At 36.8% G+C, this 20987-nt stretch overlaps 1 protein-coding gene across 1 annotated transcript in view; it reads right to left on the reverse strand.

The window, feature by feature from the left end:
* The window catches only part of CFAP47 (cilia and flagella associated protein 47), a 514691-nt gene that overhangs the window by 184072 nt on the left and 309632 nt on the right, over positions 1–20987 (reverse strand). The window contains exons 46-47 of the mRNA XM_073901936.1: positions 1657–1853; positions 590–733 (exon numbers count right to left, since the gene is read on the reverse strand). Of these exons, the coding sequence (XP_073758037.1) occupies positions 590–733; positions 1657–1853 (341 nt within the window). The remainder of the gene's footprint in view (positions 1–589; positions 734–1656; positions 1854–20987) is intronic.

Raw genomic sequence — 20987 nt, forward strand, 5'->3', positions numbered from 1 at the left:
CCAAATTTCAGCTCTGTAGGAGTCACAGTTGGATGTCAAACAATCTCTGCTATCCTATTAACTTTGAATCTGATTAATGAAATGAGCTTTCAAGGAGGTGTCAGTCACTGACTTTTCTAGCTTATGTATAAATACTTCTACTGAATGAATAAAGATGAATTTCCTGTGAAAAGCTCTGTATTTCTCTTTGCTTTCTCTAAATGACAGAGTTTATATAGGCATTCTCATACATAGCAATTATATGCATTTTTATGTCCTTGTCAAAGAAATATGTCTTAAGAAAATATTCTCTGAAGTACCAACTACCTTAATGAATAAAAACAAAGGAACAATGATTTTACTTTGTTAAACGTGTTACGTAAAAATAATCTAGACATAAGTACTGGCAGCCAATGGCATTGTGAATTCAGAAATTTTATCCCTCAAGTTAAAAGATTTATTAAAGTTTCAAGCAGAGTGAATACTAATAATCAAAAGCATAGAGTAGAACTTTTTTGCAAAAAGGTTTATCATAAATTATAAAGGTTAATATCATACATCAGTTTATTGACAAATTAATACTAGGAAAAAAAAATCAATGAGTTCATACCATAATCTCACATTGCAAAATAGGTTTGAATGTAAGGGGATACTGCACAGTTTCACCTGGTCCAACATATAAAATAGAAGGTCCATAAAACCATTCTCCTTCTATAGTAACTCGACATTTCCATTCGTTCTTTGTTTTATTACTCTAAAGTATGAAAAATAATATAGAAAAATATCAGAAGGGTGATGTTGATGAAGCTGAATTACGTATTAATTCATGTTACTTTTAATAAAATTATATATTGTATTTTAAATTCCATTTCATGAGAATCACCATTTGAAAGTCATAGTTGTTAAGAACAACTATCAACAATGTGAATATACAGCATAAGGATGACTATGTATGCTTTCATTGTCATATAGAAGCACTGTCTAATAGGTTGATCCATGGGTTATTTAATATTTAAAGAAATATTTGTTTGACTGATTAATTACTGTGAAAATTATAAACTGGTCTTAGAATTACACATTCTACTCCTAATTATGGGCAATCTATCTGGTAGATTGCTCAGATAGCAAAGCTTACACATCTCATCAGAACAAATTTTTGTGCTTTGAGCAGACTTTTCTTAAATCTTTAAAAATTAAACAAACAAAACCAATTTCTAGTCTAGAAAATTCAACACTCCTTACAAATATATTACCTTCTTCTATGCTGTAGTGTCACTTTGAGAGCCAAGCTACAGCCAGTCATTGTTCTTAGTGCCCATGAACCCATCTTAATTGTGAAGATCACAACTGAATTTGAAGCAGAGATTCTCGAGATCCTAACTGCCTGGTGGAGCCAGGAATTCCCTTTTGAGTGGGAATGTGATGATAAGTTAAGGAAGTTGGAGTTATTTTTTGAAGGAAAGAGATCCAACAGAAGTGATTAGTGCGGTACGTAACACGGTACATTTATATTGAAGAATAAAGCTCTGTCCTCAATGTGGAGAAATAAATGGCAGCAGATAATGCAATTAGAAATTGTAATAGTTCAAAATGAGAGGTTTGGAGAACTTTAATTGAGACAGTGGCAGTGGGAATGGAGAAAAGTAGCAAAAAAAAATAAGTATAAGTACCACTTACTACTGGAATATGTTGGGTAAGGGCTTCAAATGCTGGTGTTTCAAATTCAAACCTGGCCTCTGGACGTTCTTCATTTACCACACCTTCAATGCAATAGACACGCACATCATACCGTGATATCAGCAAAATTTTACACGGGTAGCGTCCAGGACTGATAGGAACAAATCGTAAAGGAACTAGAACAGATCCATCTGCAACTATTAAAAAAATGTTTTAAATAGCTTAGTTATTTTTGGTGGCCTAAGTCCTAAAATTCATTTTGGAGTAAAGCAATATTTAATACTACTGTATTTAATTATATTGTATAATCTAGAAGAGACTAGCTTATCCTGAAGTAACACATTACCCTTAAATCGCCAGGGCATAACCACAATAACAGAATATATCTTGTGCATAGGTCATAGGAAGGTCTACTCCATAAAGTCACTCAGGGACCCATGTTGTGAATAATACCACTATCTTGCAGGTGTACCATCAGGGACACCTCTCTTCCTCTGTTGACAGGTCAGGGGAAGAAAAGTGGCTAGAAGCTTGCTCAAGGGCTTTCCAGTGCTCAACTTAAAAGTAATACACATTACAGATGACCCTTGAACAATACGGGTTTGAACCACGCAGGTTCACTTATACGTGGGCTTTTTTCAATAAACACAGTACAGTACTAGAAATGCATTTTCTCTTTCTTAGGACTTTCTTAATATTTTCTTTCCTCTAGCTTACTTTATTGTAAGAGTACAGTATACAATACATACAGCATACAAGCTGTGTGTTAGTCAACTCTTAATGCTATTGATAAGGCTTCCAGTCAACAGGAGGCTATTAGTAGTTAAGTTTTGGGGAAGTCAAAAGTTATATAAGGATTTGTGACTGTGCGAGGGGTAGGTGCTCCTAACACCTGTATTGTCCAAGTGCCAACTGCACATTTAATTGGCCAGAACCAACCACATGGCTCTATCTAACTGAATGGGGGCTGAGAGACAGATATATGGAATATTTGGTGAGCATTATTGTTTGTTACTTTTCTATGACTTAGGGGTACTCTGTCCCCTAGTAATCAAAATAATTTGCAGCTTGACCAGCAGATGGAAATAATTTTTCCATCGTTAATAACCAAGAGAAGCAGAGGTATGCCCAATTAATACTTCTCATATCACCTTGTTACACCATTAACCTTAAGTCAACAGCTAATATCAGTTCTTACAGTAGGCAGACTATATATATTGGCCTTTCCTTCTGAGCAACACTAATTTTTTCTCTGAAGGTCACCATTTTCTTATTTCCATGAAATGAGAAAATAGTTATAAAAATCTCTCAATGCTAAAATAGGATGTAGTATAAGAGTTTAATGCACATTTCACTGCTAATGGCAAATTTTTAAAGTAATAGATAAAAAACAAATGATAAAAAAAGAAGTTCAAAGCCTGATTCTATATGAGGAATTTCTCTGAAACCAAGAAAATAAATCAAGCCCATCAGTCAATGGACCAGACAAGTAGTATGACATTAATTAGCTATAATTTTAATTCACTCACATTTAGCACCTCAAATGTTAAAAATGGCAAACCTGTTTTCAAATACACTGAAGTTTATGCCAAGAAAACCAGTCACAACTGCAAGAACATTAATTGCCTTAAATCATTTTAAAATCAAATTGAGGATTTGTATATGTGGGTTACCTGTTAGGTGTTATGTATTATAAAAACATATTAATTACATATTATATAGCATGTTGCATATTGTATATTGCTATATGTCATATATACTATATATAATGTTAGTATTATACATTGTATATTAAAACACACTGACAGTGGATCACATTTGAAATCTGTATTACATCTAACAGAAGTTCAAGATTATCAGCTGGTCTAAAGAGAAAATAAAGGCTGTCAGAATGTTATTTTTATTCCATCCCATTCAAGTACAGATTTAATTTTAGAATAAAATTTTTTTCTCGTCGAAAAGGACTCCAGGCACATTTTATCATCTGTTATTCATTGATTGTTTTCATTCTGAGAGAATTATTTGAGTTGTGGCAACATCATTAGAACAAACCAGGTGAGATAATCATCTGATCAAAATTTGTTGCTTTATTAACAGAAATAAAGAAACCTCATTGTTCTCTTTCACAAACAGACTGAAATGAAAATATTTAGATTAGGTAATTTAAATAAAATTAAACTGCTTAGAATAGGAAATTTAAGCAACTCCAACTCAACAGTAATTACTGTTCTCATCAAAGATAAAGAATCACTAGCCATTTAATAGTAAACAATAATTGAAATGCACAAGTCCTAGTATAAAGCTTCTATCAGAAGCTTTATGTTCTCCACTATTTCCCTTTTCCTAAAAATATCCACTTCCTAATGATAGTGAGTCTGAAAGTGAAAGCCAAGGACATTCTTCAGTGTACATTTTCCAACTCATGAAATGTTCATGAGTAAAGACCCTAAGGAATGCACGGTGCCAGCCTCTTTCTTTGCCAGTCCGAAAAGGAATCCATCGTAACAGTGGAGTTCACAGTAAGATAGTTCTATTTTTGAAGATGTACTGATAAAATAATATGCATCGTTTCTTAAACATACAAAATAATTCGATTTGAGTAATAAACATAAATAGGAGTATTATGATCTATTATAAATAAGAAGCCACTTCTGTTTCTGCATCCCTTCAGATGTAAAATAGCAGCTGTAGAAACCATTTGGATCTTTAGAAACTTGGAACTTTTACTGGCCACATTATGCCATCATGCCATCATTGTCTTTTAGGGGCAGGTTTTCTCAAAGTCCTTCCCGAATCTGCACTGGAGCAGATACCATCCATGCCTTGCCACATCCCCTGGGCATTTAAGTCCACCCTGAAGGCAAATGGCTTTATGGAAAACTTCTTTCTCTCTGAGGGCTTTCTCTGAGCATAGGAAGGTACTCAGCCCTCATGTGGATCAGGCCAGAAGTGATAGTTCATGCCTACCTTTGCAATCCTCAACAAATAATGTATCACATTGGTAGAAAATTAACCCAGGGTCTTTGACATTTAGTAGGGATAACCCTGGGTGAATTCTACATGAGCTCCTAGAGATCCCCAGTGCAACTGAGCCCAAACTGTTAACAATTGTTGTTATGTATGTTATGTATGTTATTATGTATGTTATATGTATGATGTTACGTATGTTATTACATAACCTCACGTAATGTTAATGCTCATTAACATTACGTGAATTGGCTTCTCCTTGCTCTCTCACTCTCTCACACTCCTACCTATGGTTCCTAAGATCACCTCTCAAACTACTTGCTCTCAAGACCTAGTTTCAGGGTCTGCTGCTGGGGATCCCCCAGCCAAACACACACCGTTAGGCCCAAGAAAGAGAGCTTCCTGTCCAGGGCCTCACGCTTTCTAGGGCCTTTGAGTGTCCTCTGTCATTGTGTCTCTGCACATGCAAGGAGTACATGGGCCCATTGGGACAGGCCTCTAGGCAACCCAGCCCCATCCATGGTCCCAGTTCATTTGATGCCATAATTCACAGTCCAAAGAGTTGGATCCCATTTCCAGGGCTTGCACAGGACTCTTCTCTTTGACAGTCCTCTCACCAGAACACTCCTAGAATTGCAGCCTAAGACATGGCTATCAAGGGGAAGATGGAGACCAAAATTATTTACGTGGGCTGAGACATCCACAAATTTGTACATGAGAACCCCTTGCTGAAGGAGTGTTGAAGTTGAAGGAAGGAAGAGAACAGAGTGGGCACTTGGCCAGGGCCCAACTATTCTGTGCTATCATATTCTAGTACAAAACTCTGCGGTGGCCCAAAATTCTAAATTCAAACGTGGTCTTACAGGTTGGTTTAAAGTTATATTTGTCAAGGTGGAATAACAGAATATATTCTATTTAAAAATTTGTTAGTTTGATTTACCACTTAAAAATTTTAGACAAATGGGGCGCCTGAGTGGCTCAGTCGGCTGGGCGACTGCCTTCGGCTCAGGTCATGATCCCGGAGTCCCGGGATCGAGTCCCGCATCGGGCTCCCTGCTCGGCGGGGAGTCTGCTTCTCCCTCTGACCCTCCCCCCTCTCATGCTCTCACTGTCTCATTCTCTCTCTTAAATAAATAATAAAATCTTTCAAAAAAATTTAGACATATGGTATATGGGCTTTCATTTGTACTTTTGACCTGGTATCACATATGTTAAGAACAATCTGGACCTGTCCTTTCCACCCCCACTCTACTCAGATGCTCAGATGTAGCTCAGCTAGTGCCTTTCCCTCACAGATGATCCTGGTAACTGTGGCAGTTGCCAGGGTTCTATGATTAAAGATAACCAAATATATCTAAATTTACCAGATTACACTTACTGAAGGAAATAAAGGAAATAAAGACAGACTCTCTCTAGTGAAAGAATACATAATTTTATATTACATTAGCTACTAGAAGAAGTCAGTGTGCTCTATAGTTTTTGAAATAACCCATAAAAATATGCTGCACTCATATCCTAGGAAAGGTCATGGTTGGCAGAATAAGTTAATACTGCTCTTTTGGTCAGCTATCACTACAAAAACAAACTACCTCAAAACTTAGTGGTTTAAAGAAATGCCCATCTATTTGCTCATGAGTCTGTGATCTGACCTCATTCGGGAAGGCTTATCTACTTTATGTGTTATTAGCTGGGCTCACTCATGATTTGGGGCCTCAACTAGGAATTCTGGCCAGGAGCTCTCTAATCTATGAGATGAGCCAAATATGTTTCATATAGTACATGAAGAGTACTAGCTGCAAAAGAAAGCCCTAATATACAAATGGTTATCATATATCTGCTACTTTCACATTCCTTAGCAAACCATTGGCCAAAGCAAGTCACATGGCCAAGACCAGGGTCAACAAGGAAGGGGAGACTACGTGAAACATGTGTACAGGCAGACGTGATCCACTTGAGCTTTACTGAAACAATTCACCGTATCTTAAGTGCAAAGAAAGACACATGTATAAAACTAGGAAGGTGAGAGTTAAAAATCCCGTTTTCTAGTTTTAGCTCCCTTTCCTATATTGTGTGACCTTGGGCAAACAATTTAGAGAGTCTTTTTTTTAGCACATAAGTTCTTAATCTGGTTAAATTAAGGAGTAAGATTTAATCAACGGCTTTTAAACATCTTATTTTTTGGCTTGGGGGGGGGTACTGTGTCTGAAAAATACCTAAGACAGAATTTCAATATACAAATATAAAGCCAAGTAACCTAGAGTTGATCTGGTTGAAGATGAGAAGCTAGAAGCTTCCATTCATTTCCACAGCCCCCCTGTAGACAAACAAAAGCACTTTAAAGGAATGTCAAGGCTCCATAGAATATAATTTGATTAACTCACCTCTATTAGGTTTCTTTCTGCCTTAATATTTCATGATTAGATGAAAGTACATCAGAAATTTGGAAGAGACTGAGTAATACAGTAAAATGGTTATTATCTTCTAGAGTTATTTAGGTATATTATTAGCAAGCATATCTTAATTCAGAAAATGAGGTACCAAGAGAATTACTATATTTATGATACAAACTGATTTATATAAATGAATTTATAATAAATATTTATTTGTTGTAAATTAATGCATGAGTAATTATATTTTCCCATTTGCTAATCCCACTTCCATCTACTACTAGAAAGTTTCAGTGCAGATTTTTTTTTCTATTCTACAAATAAAAAGACCAAATCACATGCTAGTTGGAATTTTACCCATTTTAGTTACTTTATTATGTTCTTATTGGCACATGAGCATCTGCCGCACAAATACTCAGGTAAAGTAAGTGACAGTCTCATTGCGTGCTAACGATTGCTCATTACTGAGCTTCCTCATTTAATATCAGAAACATGAAGTATGCCATAGACTTCACATAAACAAGGAAAGGATTCAGCAATTACAAATTTTAGAGTGTGTTTGATTTATTTTGTAAAATGTCTTCTTTTTTTTTTAAGATCTTATTTCTTTATTCGAGAGAAAGAGAGACAGAGACAGAGCATGAGCAGGGGGGAGGAGGCAGAGGGAGAGGGAGAAGTAGACTGCCTGCTGAGTAGAGATCCCAGGACCCTGAGATCATGACCTGAGCCTAAGGCAGACACTTAATGGGCTGAGACACTCAGGTGCCCCAAATGTTTTCTTTAGTAGAAGTGTAGTTTAGTATCATCCACTCAGGGAAAACTGTTTTCTGAAATGACTTGCTGCTTAAATTGTTAAACTTACTATACTACTCAATAAAGTAACAGCAATTTAAAATGATAAAGACCCATATTATTTATGGACAAATTCAATTTTTGAAATACTGGTTAAATTGGATTTTATCACTTCAAAAGAGGCTCAGCTACTTTTGCTTTTCTATCACCAGGAAGATCTCAAATAATATAACATTTAAGGGTGAAAATAGAGGGATAAAAAGAGATACAAACAGGAAAAAAGGAAGAAAGGAAGAAGGAAGGAGGATAAAAGTAAAGAAGAGGGGGAAGTAGGAATCAAAGAAGGAAAAAGAAAGTTTGGGGGATGCTAAGAGAATGGCATATGACCTTTATTTTCCTAACCAATTCTAAATGGCTGAGAGCACTAGACTTTTTTCCCCCGTAAAGTTTTTAAGTATCTGTAACCAAGAAAGACTGGTATGCAGTTCCCTGTCAGATTTTGCTGAAAGGCAATACTTGCACATCCTCACAGGTGCCCTAAAGCATAGGAAGAAGTCCGGAGAGAGAGATCAAAGATAGACAATTATTTGCAGCAGAGCTACAGTAGGCTTAATCAGTAGAGGAAAGCCTAATCTCATTAATTGTGTTGGTCAAGTCTGGTAGGGCTTTACTAACATCCTGTCAGCTTGATCTTTCAATTACTGAAAGAAGTATAATAAAATCTCCTACTCTGAGGGTTTGTTCATTTCTCCTTCCATATTTGTCAAATTTTGCTTTACACATTTTGAGATTATGTGGTTAGGTGGAAATAAGTTCGGAATTTTTCTCTACATTGGGTGATTTTTAAAAAAAATTAATATACTTGCTTTAAAGTCTACTTATTCTAATATATTTATGTCAGCTAATTTTTGATTAGTATATACATTACTAGATATGTACATTTCTAGATATCTTACCAGGTAATTTTGTCAACAGCATAAAGCTGCATTTCACTTTCTATTCTCAAAATACCAACTTTCAGTTTAGTCTGTGTATATTTATCACGATTCATGATATATTTGTGTTGAACATCTCATATGGTACCTCTCTGTACTACAACCTTCCTTTAATTCTTCTCTGTTCCTGCATTCTACTGGACCCATCAAAGTTTTCTTTATTTTCTTTTATGCCTCTACTGGTTCAGAAATTATGTATTCTGGGGTGCCTGGGTGGCTCAATTGGTTAAGTGTCCGACTTTCCCTCTCAGGTCTTAATTTCAGATTCGTGAGCTCAAGCCCAGTGTTGGGCTCCATGGTGGGCATGAAGCCTACTTCAAAAAACAGGGGGTGCCTGGGTGGTGCAGTCACTTGGGTGTCCAACTCGGTTACGGCTCCGTTCATGATCTCACAGTGTCTTAGGGTTGTTGGATCGAGCCCTCAGTCAGACTCTGCATTCAGCGCGGAGTCTGCTTAAAAACATGACTCTCCCTCTCCATCTCCCCGCCTCAAATAAATAAATCTTTAAAAAAAAAAGAAATTATATATATCCTATCTCTATATTTTTTGGTTGTCCCAAGTTTTCAACATTTACACTTTATAAAAAATGTATTAAAATAGTTCAAACCTCTTCCCCCCAAATGCAAGAACCTTACATGTCTGATGCAATACCCATCCCCCTGATAAAGTTATTATTTAGTACTTGAGTTCACTTTGCTTTTAGAACACCTGAGTTATTCATTATTATTTCCATAGTCAATGCTCACTGAGATTTACACACATTTATTGATAGTTTTAATAACCACTATTACTGGATCCTAATTACTTTTTCTGAATTCAATTTCCTTCATTCCGAAGTAGGTTCTCCATTTGTTCTTTTAGCAAGTATCTGTGAGTTTTAAATTGTCTTAATCTCATTGTTGGACTGGAAACACTTTTACTTCATCCTTACTCTTGAGTGATAGTTCCCTGGGATTTAAAATTCTAGGCTGACAGTTAATTTGCTTCAGCAGTGCAATTCCACATTCTTCGGGCTTCTATGCTTACTGTTGGGGATTCTACCTTTGCTATCATTTTTGTTCCTTTGAAAATCGTGTCTTTTTGTCTTGTTGTTTTTCAGAATTTCTCTTGTGTTTGCCCTTCTATAGTTTCACTATAACCCATTTAAGTGTGAATTTAGGTGTCACTCTCTTATCTTTTAGCATTAAAAGAAATCATTTCTGCCTTTTCTCGTTTGCTCGTATAAAAAGGAGAGGGGTATCTCTCCAACGTGGTCACTTGTATAGGGTCTCAGCCTCCTTTCACTTTGCAGCGATTTCTTAGATCTGCATGTGGAGGTAACTCAGTGCATCCCCGTGGGCCAATTTCCTATAGCAAAGAAGCACCCATCTATTAGACGTAGGGAGGATAGTGTCTTACATCCATTGGCAGTTTTCAAATAATCTAGGGAAAATTGACGTTTTAGAAAATTGCGTTATCTTCCTAATAATGGATAAACTCTAATGTCACCAGTAACACGAACCACAAATCACTTGGACTCTTCCTATCTCTGTACATGCTAGATTCTATACAGCCTTGGTAGAATGATGTTCCTCCACATTTTCTCCAATGGTTACAGTCATTTTAATTCCAGGGGGTTTGGATCTTCAAGAGGAATGCAGAAAAAGAAGTCTTAATAGAGGGCCTCCTTAGAAAGTATTTCACATGGATTCATTTACTCATCAGAGAAAAAGTTTTAAAACACCTACTATGTGCCAGAAAGGATGCAATGAGGAGGTGGCTTCCAAGTTTTCTGGTAGGTGCAGATAATAAATTTCTTAGGAAAAGACAGATTATGGGACTAGACTGTTTCCTCTTTATACTTAAATTTTCTTTTAATTAGGCATGAGCTGTGGAGGCTATTAAGTGTGTTTTTCAATCAGGCCACATCAGCTCAGTAATTACTGGGAATTTCTCAAAGGACTTACGTAAATGGGTGGCTGTTATCTTTCCTTTCCATTGCTACTGAATTTTTGAGTTTCTGTATGTATTCATGGATCATTTAATGGAAAATTAGAAGAGAGCTTATTATGGCGTTGCAGCTTGCCAATATTCTAACTAGGAAGTTGTCTCTTCTTTCTATATAATTTTTTAAGGCAAAATTTCCAAAAGAACTGAAATAAAATTTCTAATTAACCCCTCCATGAGGAAGCAAAAGATTACTGATGGTAAATTAACTGTCTTTTGAATTTTCAATTCCGAATACCATAAACTTTCTCTAACTATCATATGTTAAAAATAAACTCTGTTTTAAACAGAGTTGATTTTTAAGTTCTCATAGATTGATTTACTAAGAGTGCAAATTAGTTTAAGCTGTTGGCATGCTGATAAACAACACATTCTCTAGGACTTAAACTAGGGGAAAAGGCTTATGCAACTTTTGATTAAATGTCTTCCTAAATGTATTATTGCATAGCATATGTTCACTATTGAAGATCTAATGGAAAGATTAAGATGCCGTTTAAAGTTCACATTTGTTTTTGCTTGCAGGCTCTATGTCCATAGATATAAAACAATAAAAGGCAAAGTGGGAGACATTGATAGACTCAAAGTATCTTACAATAAAACTGTAAGGATAAATAATATATACACAGTCTTGGATATTAGTATGTTTTGATAATATAGGACACAATCATGTTTCATTAATGTATGGCGTGAAGAGGAAAGAACCTGGGGCTGGCAGAGCCCCCAAATGTTAGGACAAGACACAGATTAACAAATGAACAAGCTGGAAACTTTTACTCTGGGAGGACAGGTATGGGAAAGGCAGCCAGACGAGAAAGGAGGATTAGTCACACATTTGTGACTGGGATTTTCAAAAATAGAAGTGAAATTATAATCAAGTATGTGGACGAGAGATAAGAAAAACTAGGTCTGATTGATGTCAGAGACCTGTGCTACAGTCAAGAAAGACACGGGATCCCAAGTTCAGAGGCAAGATTCTTGTCTGAGGGAACTTGCGCTGTCTAAGACAGGAGTAGATGGCGGGAAGAGTGAGTATACCAGTACCTAGTGAGGGAGTCTGAAAACAACTAGCTTGGATTTTAAGAAATAGAGTAGAAGCTTTGACCTGGGGACTGAAACACAAGGGAAAGAGGAAGATGCATCACAAGGATGGGAGCATAGAAAGGAGCCAGGGCTGACATTAATATTACAGTAGAACTCATGAGACTGCAGGCATGACTGGGGAGACTGGTGGACAGCACAGAAGGGTGCCTGGATCCCAGGTCTCAGATGAGAGCAGGCTCAGGACCTGGGATGAAGTTTGTGAGCAGAGATGGTAGGGGAAAGGGAAAGAAACTGGATATTGTCTATGAAAGCTGCTGACAGTGTAACAAGAATTCTTTAAAATATTAACAGTAAGACAGCATTGCTGTATGGGATCCATTTGCTGAGATTCCCTTCGTTCTGCCACCTCCAGCAACCTCAGCTATTGTCCCGCCTCCGTGTCCCTCAGCCTGAGGATGACCTGCAACTTCCTTCAGAACTAATGGAGCCAACCCCTTGGCTGCTGCTTGAGGGACAGGTAGATCAGTCCCAAGTTCAGAATTTCTGGCTCCTCTTGCCATGGTAGGGCATGGAACCTGGCATTCTGTGGGGCCACCTCAAAGCCAAGGGCCATTAACTCCCATGGAGTAAAATCTGGCAAATAGGTACAGGAGACAGGAGGTACACATGAAGACAAAATTCCTTTCCTTCCTCTTTCACAATGATTGCTCAGGGGCCTTTTTCACATAGTTTTTCAAAGTGATACCTGCTGAGCAACCTGTTGCATCTATTCACGGAGGTAAATAGCAGACAGTGAGAAAGCAGCTCAAGCATCATTCATTGTTTTGCTTCCCATTTCTTCCCTTCCTTGTTTCTCTTTTCTCCCACTCTCGTTGCCCTGAGTTTGCACCTTCCAAGTAAAGCATCAGTATTTAATTCTTGCATCAGGCTTCATTGTCTAGGGGACTCGAACTAAGATAATCACTAACCTAAGAATAAAGAGCAATGTGACTTTTTAATGCAGCATTGCATAACGGAAAAAGCAACAAAGACTTAGACTTGGTGCTTACTCAGGAGACTTGATGTGACCTCTTACATGGCCTCCTAAAGGGACTTTAATTTTCTGGGCCTTTCTCCACTTACAAAATGGAGATGTAAAGTGGTGGCATTACACCACACAGCAATGGATCCCCAACTCTAATATGTGGATTAACTATGACAGTGATTTGGGAAGGAAACTTTTATTTTTTTTATACACTTACTTATTTATTTTAGAGAGAGGAGGGGAGGGGCAGAGGGAGAGAGAGTCTTAAGCAGACTCCACGCTGAGCACAGAGCTTGAAGCTGGGCTCAATCTCACAACCCTGAGATCACAACCTGAGCTGAAACCAAGAGTTCGATGCTCAACTGACTGCACCACCCAGGCGCCCCATTTCCAATAATTTTTTTTTTTTAAAGTAGGCTCCATGCCCAGGGTGGAGCCCAATGCAAGGCTTGAATTCACCACCCTGAGATCAAGACCTGAGCTAAGATCAAGAGTCAGACACTTAACCGACTGAGCCACCCAGGCACCCTGGAAACTTTTAAAATACAGGCTCCTAGACCTCTTCCAACCTGGGAGTGATTCAGTAGGTCTAGATTTGGATCTGGAAACTGTATTTTGTAAAAGACATCCAGGTGTCCCTGATGTATAACCAGGGTTGGCAACCAACAGCAACGTGGGGAGAGCACAGGCTTCAGACACTGCAATTCTCAAATCACTTCCATTTGTGTCAGAAACCCAACTAAAACTGCAGGGACCACAGAGGTAGTTTGTTGACCCACTAACTGGCAATATACAGAAGGAATGACCACTGTTACAATGACAGCATCCAGAAATATACCTGAAATCTTAAGATGTCATCCTTCTTTCTCTATGCCGACCTCATTCTTGGAGACTCTACCCACTTACCCCAGACTTATATTTACCAGCTTAGCAGACCTGGGGGGAAAAAAAAATCCCTTTTCCAAAATTCCAGCAAAGGTTCCAAGTCTGACTGTCCCCGAATCAACTGTGGACAACTGAAGCCCTGAAACAATTTTTGTAACCAGGTGAATAAACACTCCAGTGATGAGAAAGCTAAGGAGACAAGCACTTATCAGTTTGAGTTGTGTATCAGGGTTATCATGTGCCCAATTGCTGTCATTTCTACTAGTCTATAAGCTTCCTGAGGACAAACAGTATGATTTCTTCATCATTTGAATTCCCTTAAAACAAATCCAAATGAATGAGTGAAACGCTTTTAAATCTTCAATAAAATATAATGACGTTTCTAACAAAAATAGATTTTAAAAAGTAACAAAACATATGAAGAATGGAAGAGGTACAAATATTATAATTAAACAATAAACTTTTAGGACAAATAATTAAATGAAAGGCAACACAGCTGGGATATGGATATAGATATAGATTATTAATTAAATCATTTTTATTTATTCTTTAAAATCATTTTTATACGTGAGAAAACATATACCATGCCCAGAAAAATCAATCCAAGCTATCAATCCTCCCCAGAAATTCTTTAAAATTTTTTTTCTCCATAAAAATTCTTTCCTAACTTTCCCAGGAAGCATTTCCAGTTCTTTCTCTCCATATTAAGTTTTACTGGAATCACACAATTACAGCTCAAATATTGTGTTAAAGATCTATATATCACTGTATAATTTCCACCTCAAAAATCACAATGTTAACTGCAAGTCTAATAAAATCTCTCTTTAAGTCAGAGAAAGACAAATATTATATGATCTCATTTATATGCAGAATCTAAAAAACAAACAAAAAAATGAATAAAAAAAAAAAACCTAGAAACAGAACCACAAATACAAAGAACAAACTGATGGTTGCCAGAGGGGAGGGATGGGGAGATGGGCAAAATGGGTGGAGGGGTCTGGGAGATACGGGCTTCCAGTTATGGAATGAATAAGTCATGGGAATAAAAGGCACAGCATAGGGAATACAGCCAATGATACTGTAATAGCGATGTAACGGGACAGATGGGAGCTACACTCCAGGGGAATATAAACATGCAGCATAACATATAGACTTGTCCAATCACTATGTCATACACCTGAAAATAATGTAACATCATGCGTTGGGTATACTTCAATCAATCATTTAAACAATAAATATAAAATTTCTTTTTCTGAGAAAGACCAAGGTTGTTGGCTAAAAATAAAATTCTTTAAAAATGACATTTCTAAAGGGGATTTTATACAAAAGGGAGACACTCAGTGTTCCAATCAGGTTATAACCTGCCACAGGTCAGGCAAAGAAAAGAACTGAAGAAGAGATACCCTGAAATGGAAAGAGATAGGAGTGAACATTCTCAGCAGCTTAGTCATTTGCCCACCCAAGGGTGGCTTGGGCTGAGGCCAGAATACAAGAGCACATGACCCAATTTTCCGACTCAGCTGGGGAATCTGTGAGCAGTGATATGAATTGAGGAGAATACTCTGATCAACAGGACTGATTCCCTACACCCAGTAGTGTGATTAGGGAAGAAGCTCAAAAGATTCAGTTACTGCCCATGAATACATTCTCCAAAGGTGATGCATATCAGTGACCCAGATAAGGATAAAAAGTATTACAGAAAGCAGGATAATCAATAAAATATAAATATCAATGGTCAGACCTAGAAATTTGTATATAAGGTGTTAATAGGTTTGTCTTTTAAGTGCCCACTCACCTGCTGACCACTGAAACTATATAGTTTCTTCTTTCACTCTATCACCAGACCCCCTTTTCCTGATGGTAGATCCCAACTATGCTTCTACATGAAATCAGGTGCACCTGGGGCAGCCCTCCACCTCCCAGAGGTGGTTACGAGGCACCTCTCTGAGAAAAGACAAGATTATTACTTCCTTCCACAAGAGCTGTGATCACACCAGCTGTCACGACACTTATGAAAACACAGAAGACAGAGATCAAAATATTTTAAGCATAATGGACACAATGAAAATTCTCCAAGATTCTATGTTTAAAGTAAACATAGGAATGGTAAATAATCATAGACATAATACTGAAAAGAAGCTGACTTCAAATACCTTCATTATGTTTTATTACACCTATGTGTGATATTACAATAGAATGTGCCACTGGTTCGCATTCATTGCATTCAAATGAGTACTACAATTGCCCATAAACTTAAGAACAAAATTCTATTTCACACAGTATTTTTCCACTGACTTTTATTTTGAAAAAATGAAGTTTTTTCTGTTCACCAAAAAAAAAAAGATATAGCAACAACAAAGAAAATTGCAATTTTCTAAACTACATAAGTACACTTACCTAACTACTTTCCTGATTTCTGAATTTCACTAAAGTTCTGTGCATTAAATTTAATACACCTTAATTAAAATCACTTCTGGACCACCGTGCATGAAAATATAAAATGAATTCATAAAATAAAATTGTACCTTCAATTTATTTTTCCAAAAAATAAGAAAAAAAAAGGTGACTATTATACCAGAACTTTCAAATATTAGAATAAAAATTGATCAACCAAGGAGATAAGAACATGTAATTATTTTCAATCAGATATTATATGGATAGAAACAACTGATTTAAAAGAGAAATGGCTGAAAATTATAAACAGAGCTAACAATTATACACATCTAATATGTCAATCTAGTCACTAACAATTTGTAGACCATTTGAAACTGAAAACCAGATGCTGGGCCTTTTTTACTGAAACAGTGAAGTCAAAGTTTGGGTTAAGTTCTTATATGGCTAGTCATATTTCTCCATGCCACAACCACTGTCAACACATCTAACTAGCTTGTTATCCAAAGAAGTAATACCCTGGGTCACAAGATTGAAAGAATAAGCCACGGAAAAGCGACAACCAATAATGAATATGTCACTCACAATATGCCCCAAGGATGGCAAACACTAGGGACAATTTTCCACATCAAATTCTAAAAGACAAGGATCTTCTCTATTGTGGTCACTGCTATATCTTGGGTGCCTTAACATTGCTTATCTATACACAGTAAGCTCTCAATAAATATTTGTTGAATAAAGTACCCCATAATCTAGCAGCTTTGTTCAAAGAGGCTAAAGACAATATATTCTAGAGTGAATTATGCAATTATGTCACTATCTACTTAATTCTAGTTAAATTGCTTACCCTCTTTGTGTTTCAATTTCCTCAGCTATAAAATGTGGAAGCTGGGCTAAATCAGTAGCTTTCAAATTATATTCATCAGAACCCCAGCCTCATGAGAATGTGCTTCATGAACCATTGCTGTGTTATAATAACAGGTCAGCGGAGGACAAGCAGACCAAGTTCTGAAGCATCTTCTCTGGTTTTGAACAGAGAAGCTTTCTATTTACCTAATTTATATATTGGGTGCTTCATAATATTTCAACCTCCCTCCCTAAACAACTCTTATTATTGTTAATATATTCTTAAATAATCAGTGGGTCAAGAAAAATCTCGGGAAATTAGAAAATACTTTATGACTAATGAAAATAAAGATAAAACATACAGAAACTTGCAGGATTAAGGTGAAGTAGTAATTTATAGCTACAAATGTCTATAGGGAATTTTATAACAATAAATGCCTACAACAAAGAAGAAAAGAGATATGAAATCAATAACCTAAATGTTCACTTTAAGACAATGGACAAAGAAGAGCAACCTAAACTGAAAGAAAGTAGAATGAAAAAAAATAAAGATTAAAAGAGAAATTAATGAAATAGAGAAAACAACAGAGAAATCACTGAAACCAAAAGCTAGTTCTTTGAAAAGATCAACAAAATTGACAAACATTTAGCTAAATGGAACAAGAAAAAAAAAGAAAATATTCAAATTATTAGAATCAGAAATGAAAGTAGGGACCTTAACTTCTGCCATACAGAAACAAAATGGAATGTAAGAAAATGGTATAAACAATTATATGCCAAAAATTACACAATTTAAGTGACACAAACCACTGAAACTGCCTCAAACAGAAAGAGACAATCTAAACGGATCTACATAACAAGTAAAGATATTGAATCAGTAACTAAAACTCTCCCAACAAAGAGAAGCCCATGGCCAGATGGCTTCACTGGTGAATTATACCAAACACTTAAAAAAGAATCAACACCAATCCCTCTGAAATGCTTCAACAAAAATAAAAGAGAAAGGAACATTTCCTAACTCATTCTATAAGGCCAGTATTGCCACAAGGACATCATAAGAAAAACTGTAGACCCAAATTTCTTATGACTATCAAAGCAAAAACCAATGAAAGGCTAGCAAATAGAATTCGGCAATATATAGAAGAATTATCGGCAACATATAGAAGATGTGCTGGGGATGCCATAACAAAATACGATAGACTAGGCATCTTATAAACAACACATTTATTTATCACAATTCTGGAGGCTGAAAGTCTAAGAATGAGGTGCTAGAAGAGTCAGGTGAGGACCCTCTTCTGGGTTTCAGATTTCTCTTTGTATCCTCACATAACAGATAGGGTGAACTAGCTCTCTGGGACATCTTTTACAAGGATACTAAACCCATTCATGAGGGCTGGGTCCTCATGACCTAATCACCTCCCAAAGGCCATACCTCCTAATTACCATCACCTTGGCCATTAGGTTTTCAACATATGAATTCTGAGGAGCCCCAAACATTCAAACCATGATATTTATCACAGGGATGCAAGGTTGGCTTAACATCCAAAAATCAATGAATACAATATGCTATAACAATAGAGTAAAAGAAACAAAATCTACATGTTTATCCCAATTATGCAGAAAAATAGTTTGAAAAAATACAATGCACTTTCATGAGAAAAACACTCAACAAACTAGGAAGAGATGGGAACTTCCTCAGCCTCATAGAGGGCACCTCTAAAATACCTACAGCTATCATGATGCTTAATGATTAAAGACTGGATTCTTTCTCCATACATTCAAGAAGAAGACAAGAATGTCCCCTCTTGGGCGCCTGGGTGGCTCAGTTGGTTAAGCAACAACTGCCTTCGGCTCAGGTCATGATCCTGGAGTCCCAGGATCAAGTCCCGCATCGGGCCCCCTGCTCAGCAGGGAGTCTGCTTCTCCCTCTGACCCTCTTCCCTCTCATGCTCTCTCTCATGCTCTCTCTTTCAAATAAATAAATAAAATCTTTTTTAAAAAAAAAGAATGTCCCCTCTTGTTGCTTCTATTTAACATTCTACTGGAGGTATTAACCAGATCAATTAGGTAAGAGAAATATAACCAATCCATTTCAGAAGGGAAGATGTAAGACCATCTCTTTATGCATATAATATTATATTGTATATAGAAAATCCTAAGGAATCCAGTAAAACAGAATTTAAAAAATCAATCCATCAAGGTTACATGATATAATTTTAATATACAGCAATTATATTTCTATACATTTGCGATAAATAATCCAAAATGAAATTAAGAAAACAATTCCATTGGTAATATCATGAAAAAGATTAAAATATTTAGGAATATATTTAACAAGAGAAGTATAAAACTTATACTCTTAAAACTACAAAACACTGTTGAAAGAAATTAAGGAATATCAAATGAAATGGAAAAATATTGCATGGTCATGAATCACAAGACTTAATATTGTTAAGATGACAATCCTCGGGGCGCCTGGGTGGCTCAGATGGTTAAGCATCTGCCTTCGGCTCAGGTCATGATCCCAGCCCCACATCGGGCTCCTGGCTCAGCGGGGAGCCTGCTTCTCCTTCTTCCTCTGACTCTCTCCTTGCTCATGCTCTCTCTCTCTCTTTGTATCTCTGTGTCTCAAATGAATAAATAAAATCTTTAAAAAAAAAAGATGACAATCCTCTCCAAATTGATTTACAGATTCAATGCAATACCCATCAGGCGGCCAGTTGGCTTGCTTGCAGAAACTGACAAGTTGATTCTAAAATCCACGTGGAATTGTGGGAATATCAGAACAGCCAAACAATCTGGTTAAAAAAGAGCAATGTAGTCGTACTCACACTTTCTGATTTCAAAGCCTACTACAAAGCAACAGTAATCAGAAAAATGTGATACTGGCCTAAGGAAAGACATATAGATCTATGGGATAAAATAGAAAACCCAGAAATAAGCCACATTATGGTCAACTGGTTTTCAACAAGGGTGTCAAGATACATTAATACAGAAAGAACAGTATTTTCTTTTTTTTTAAAGACCCATTTATTTATGGGGCACCTGGGTGGCTCAGTCAGTTGAACATCTGCCTTCAGCTCAGGTTGTGATCCCAGGGTCCTGGGATCGAACCCCACATTGGGCTCCCTGGTCAGCGGAGAGCCTGCTTCTCCCTCTCCCTCTGCTGCTACCCCTGCTTGTGCTCTCTCTTAAAACAAAAACAAAAAAAACAAAAAACCATTTATTAAGAGAGAGAGAGTGCACAAGCAAGTGAGGGGAGGGGCAGAGGGAAACTGACAGGGGAAGCCGACTCCCCACTGAGCGCTGAGCCTGATGAGATGTGGGGCTGGATCTCACAACCCTGAGATCACAACCTGAGCCAAAACCAAGAGTCAAATGCTCAATCGACTGAGCTACTCAGGCACCCCAAAAGAACAGTATTTTCAACAAATGGTTCCAAGACCACTGGAACAGCCACATTCAAAAGAATGAAGTTAGACCCTTACCTCAAACAATATACAAATATTAACTCAAAATGGATCAAAGACCTAAATGTAAGGACTAAAGCTATAAAATTCTGAGAAGAAAATAGAACTAAATTTTCATGCCCTCAAATTTGGCAGTGGATCCTGAAATATGATATCAAAAGCAAGAAACAATCAACAACAAAAATAGATCAATTAGACTTCATTAAAATTAAGAACTGTGCTTCAAAGGACAGTCTCAAGAGAGTAAAAGGACAACCCACAGAATGGAAGAAAATATTTGCAAATCAAATATCTGATAAAGTATTGTATCTCGAATATAGATAGAACACTTGTAAATCAAGAAGAAAAAGACAACTCTACTTAAAAAATGGGTAAAAGATCTGAATAGAAATTTATTTATTTATTTATTATTATTATTATTTTTTAAAGACTTTATTTATTTATTTGACAGATAGAGACACAGTGAGAGAGGGAACACAAGCAGGGGGAGTGGGAGAGGGAGAAGCAGGCTTCCCACTGAGCAGGGAGCCCGATGTGGGACTCGATC

Source organism: Callorhinus ursinus, unplaced genomic scaffold, assembly GCF_003265705.2.
Source record: "Callorhinus ursinus isolate GAN/ISIS: 27379988/994484 unplaced genomic scaffold, GSC_fseal_2.0 scaffold16, whole genome shotgun sequence".
NCBI lineage: Eukaryota > Metazoa > Chordata > Mammalia > Carnivora > Otariidae > Callorhinus > Callorhinus ursinus.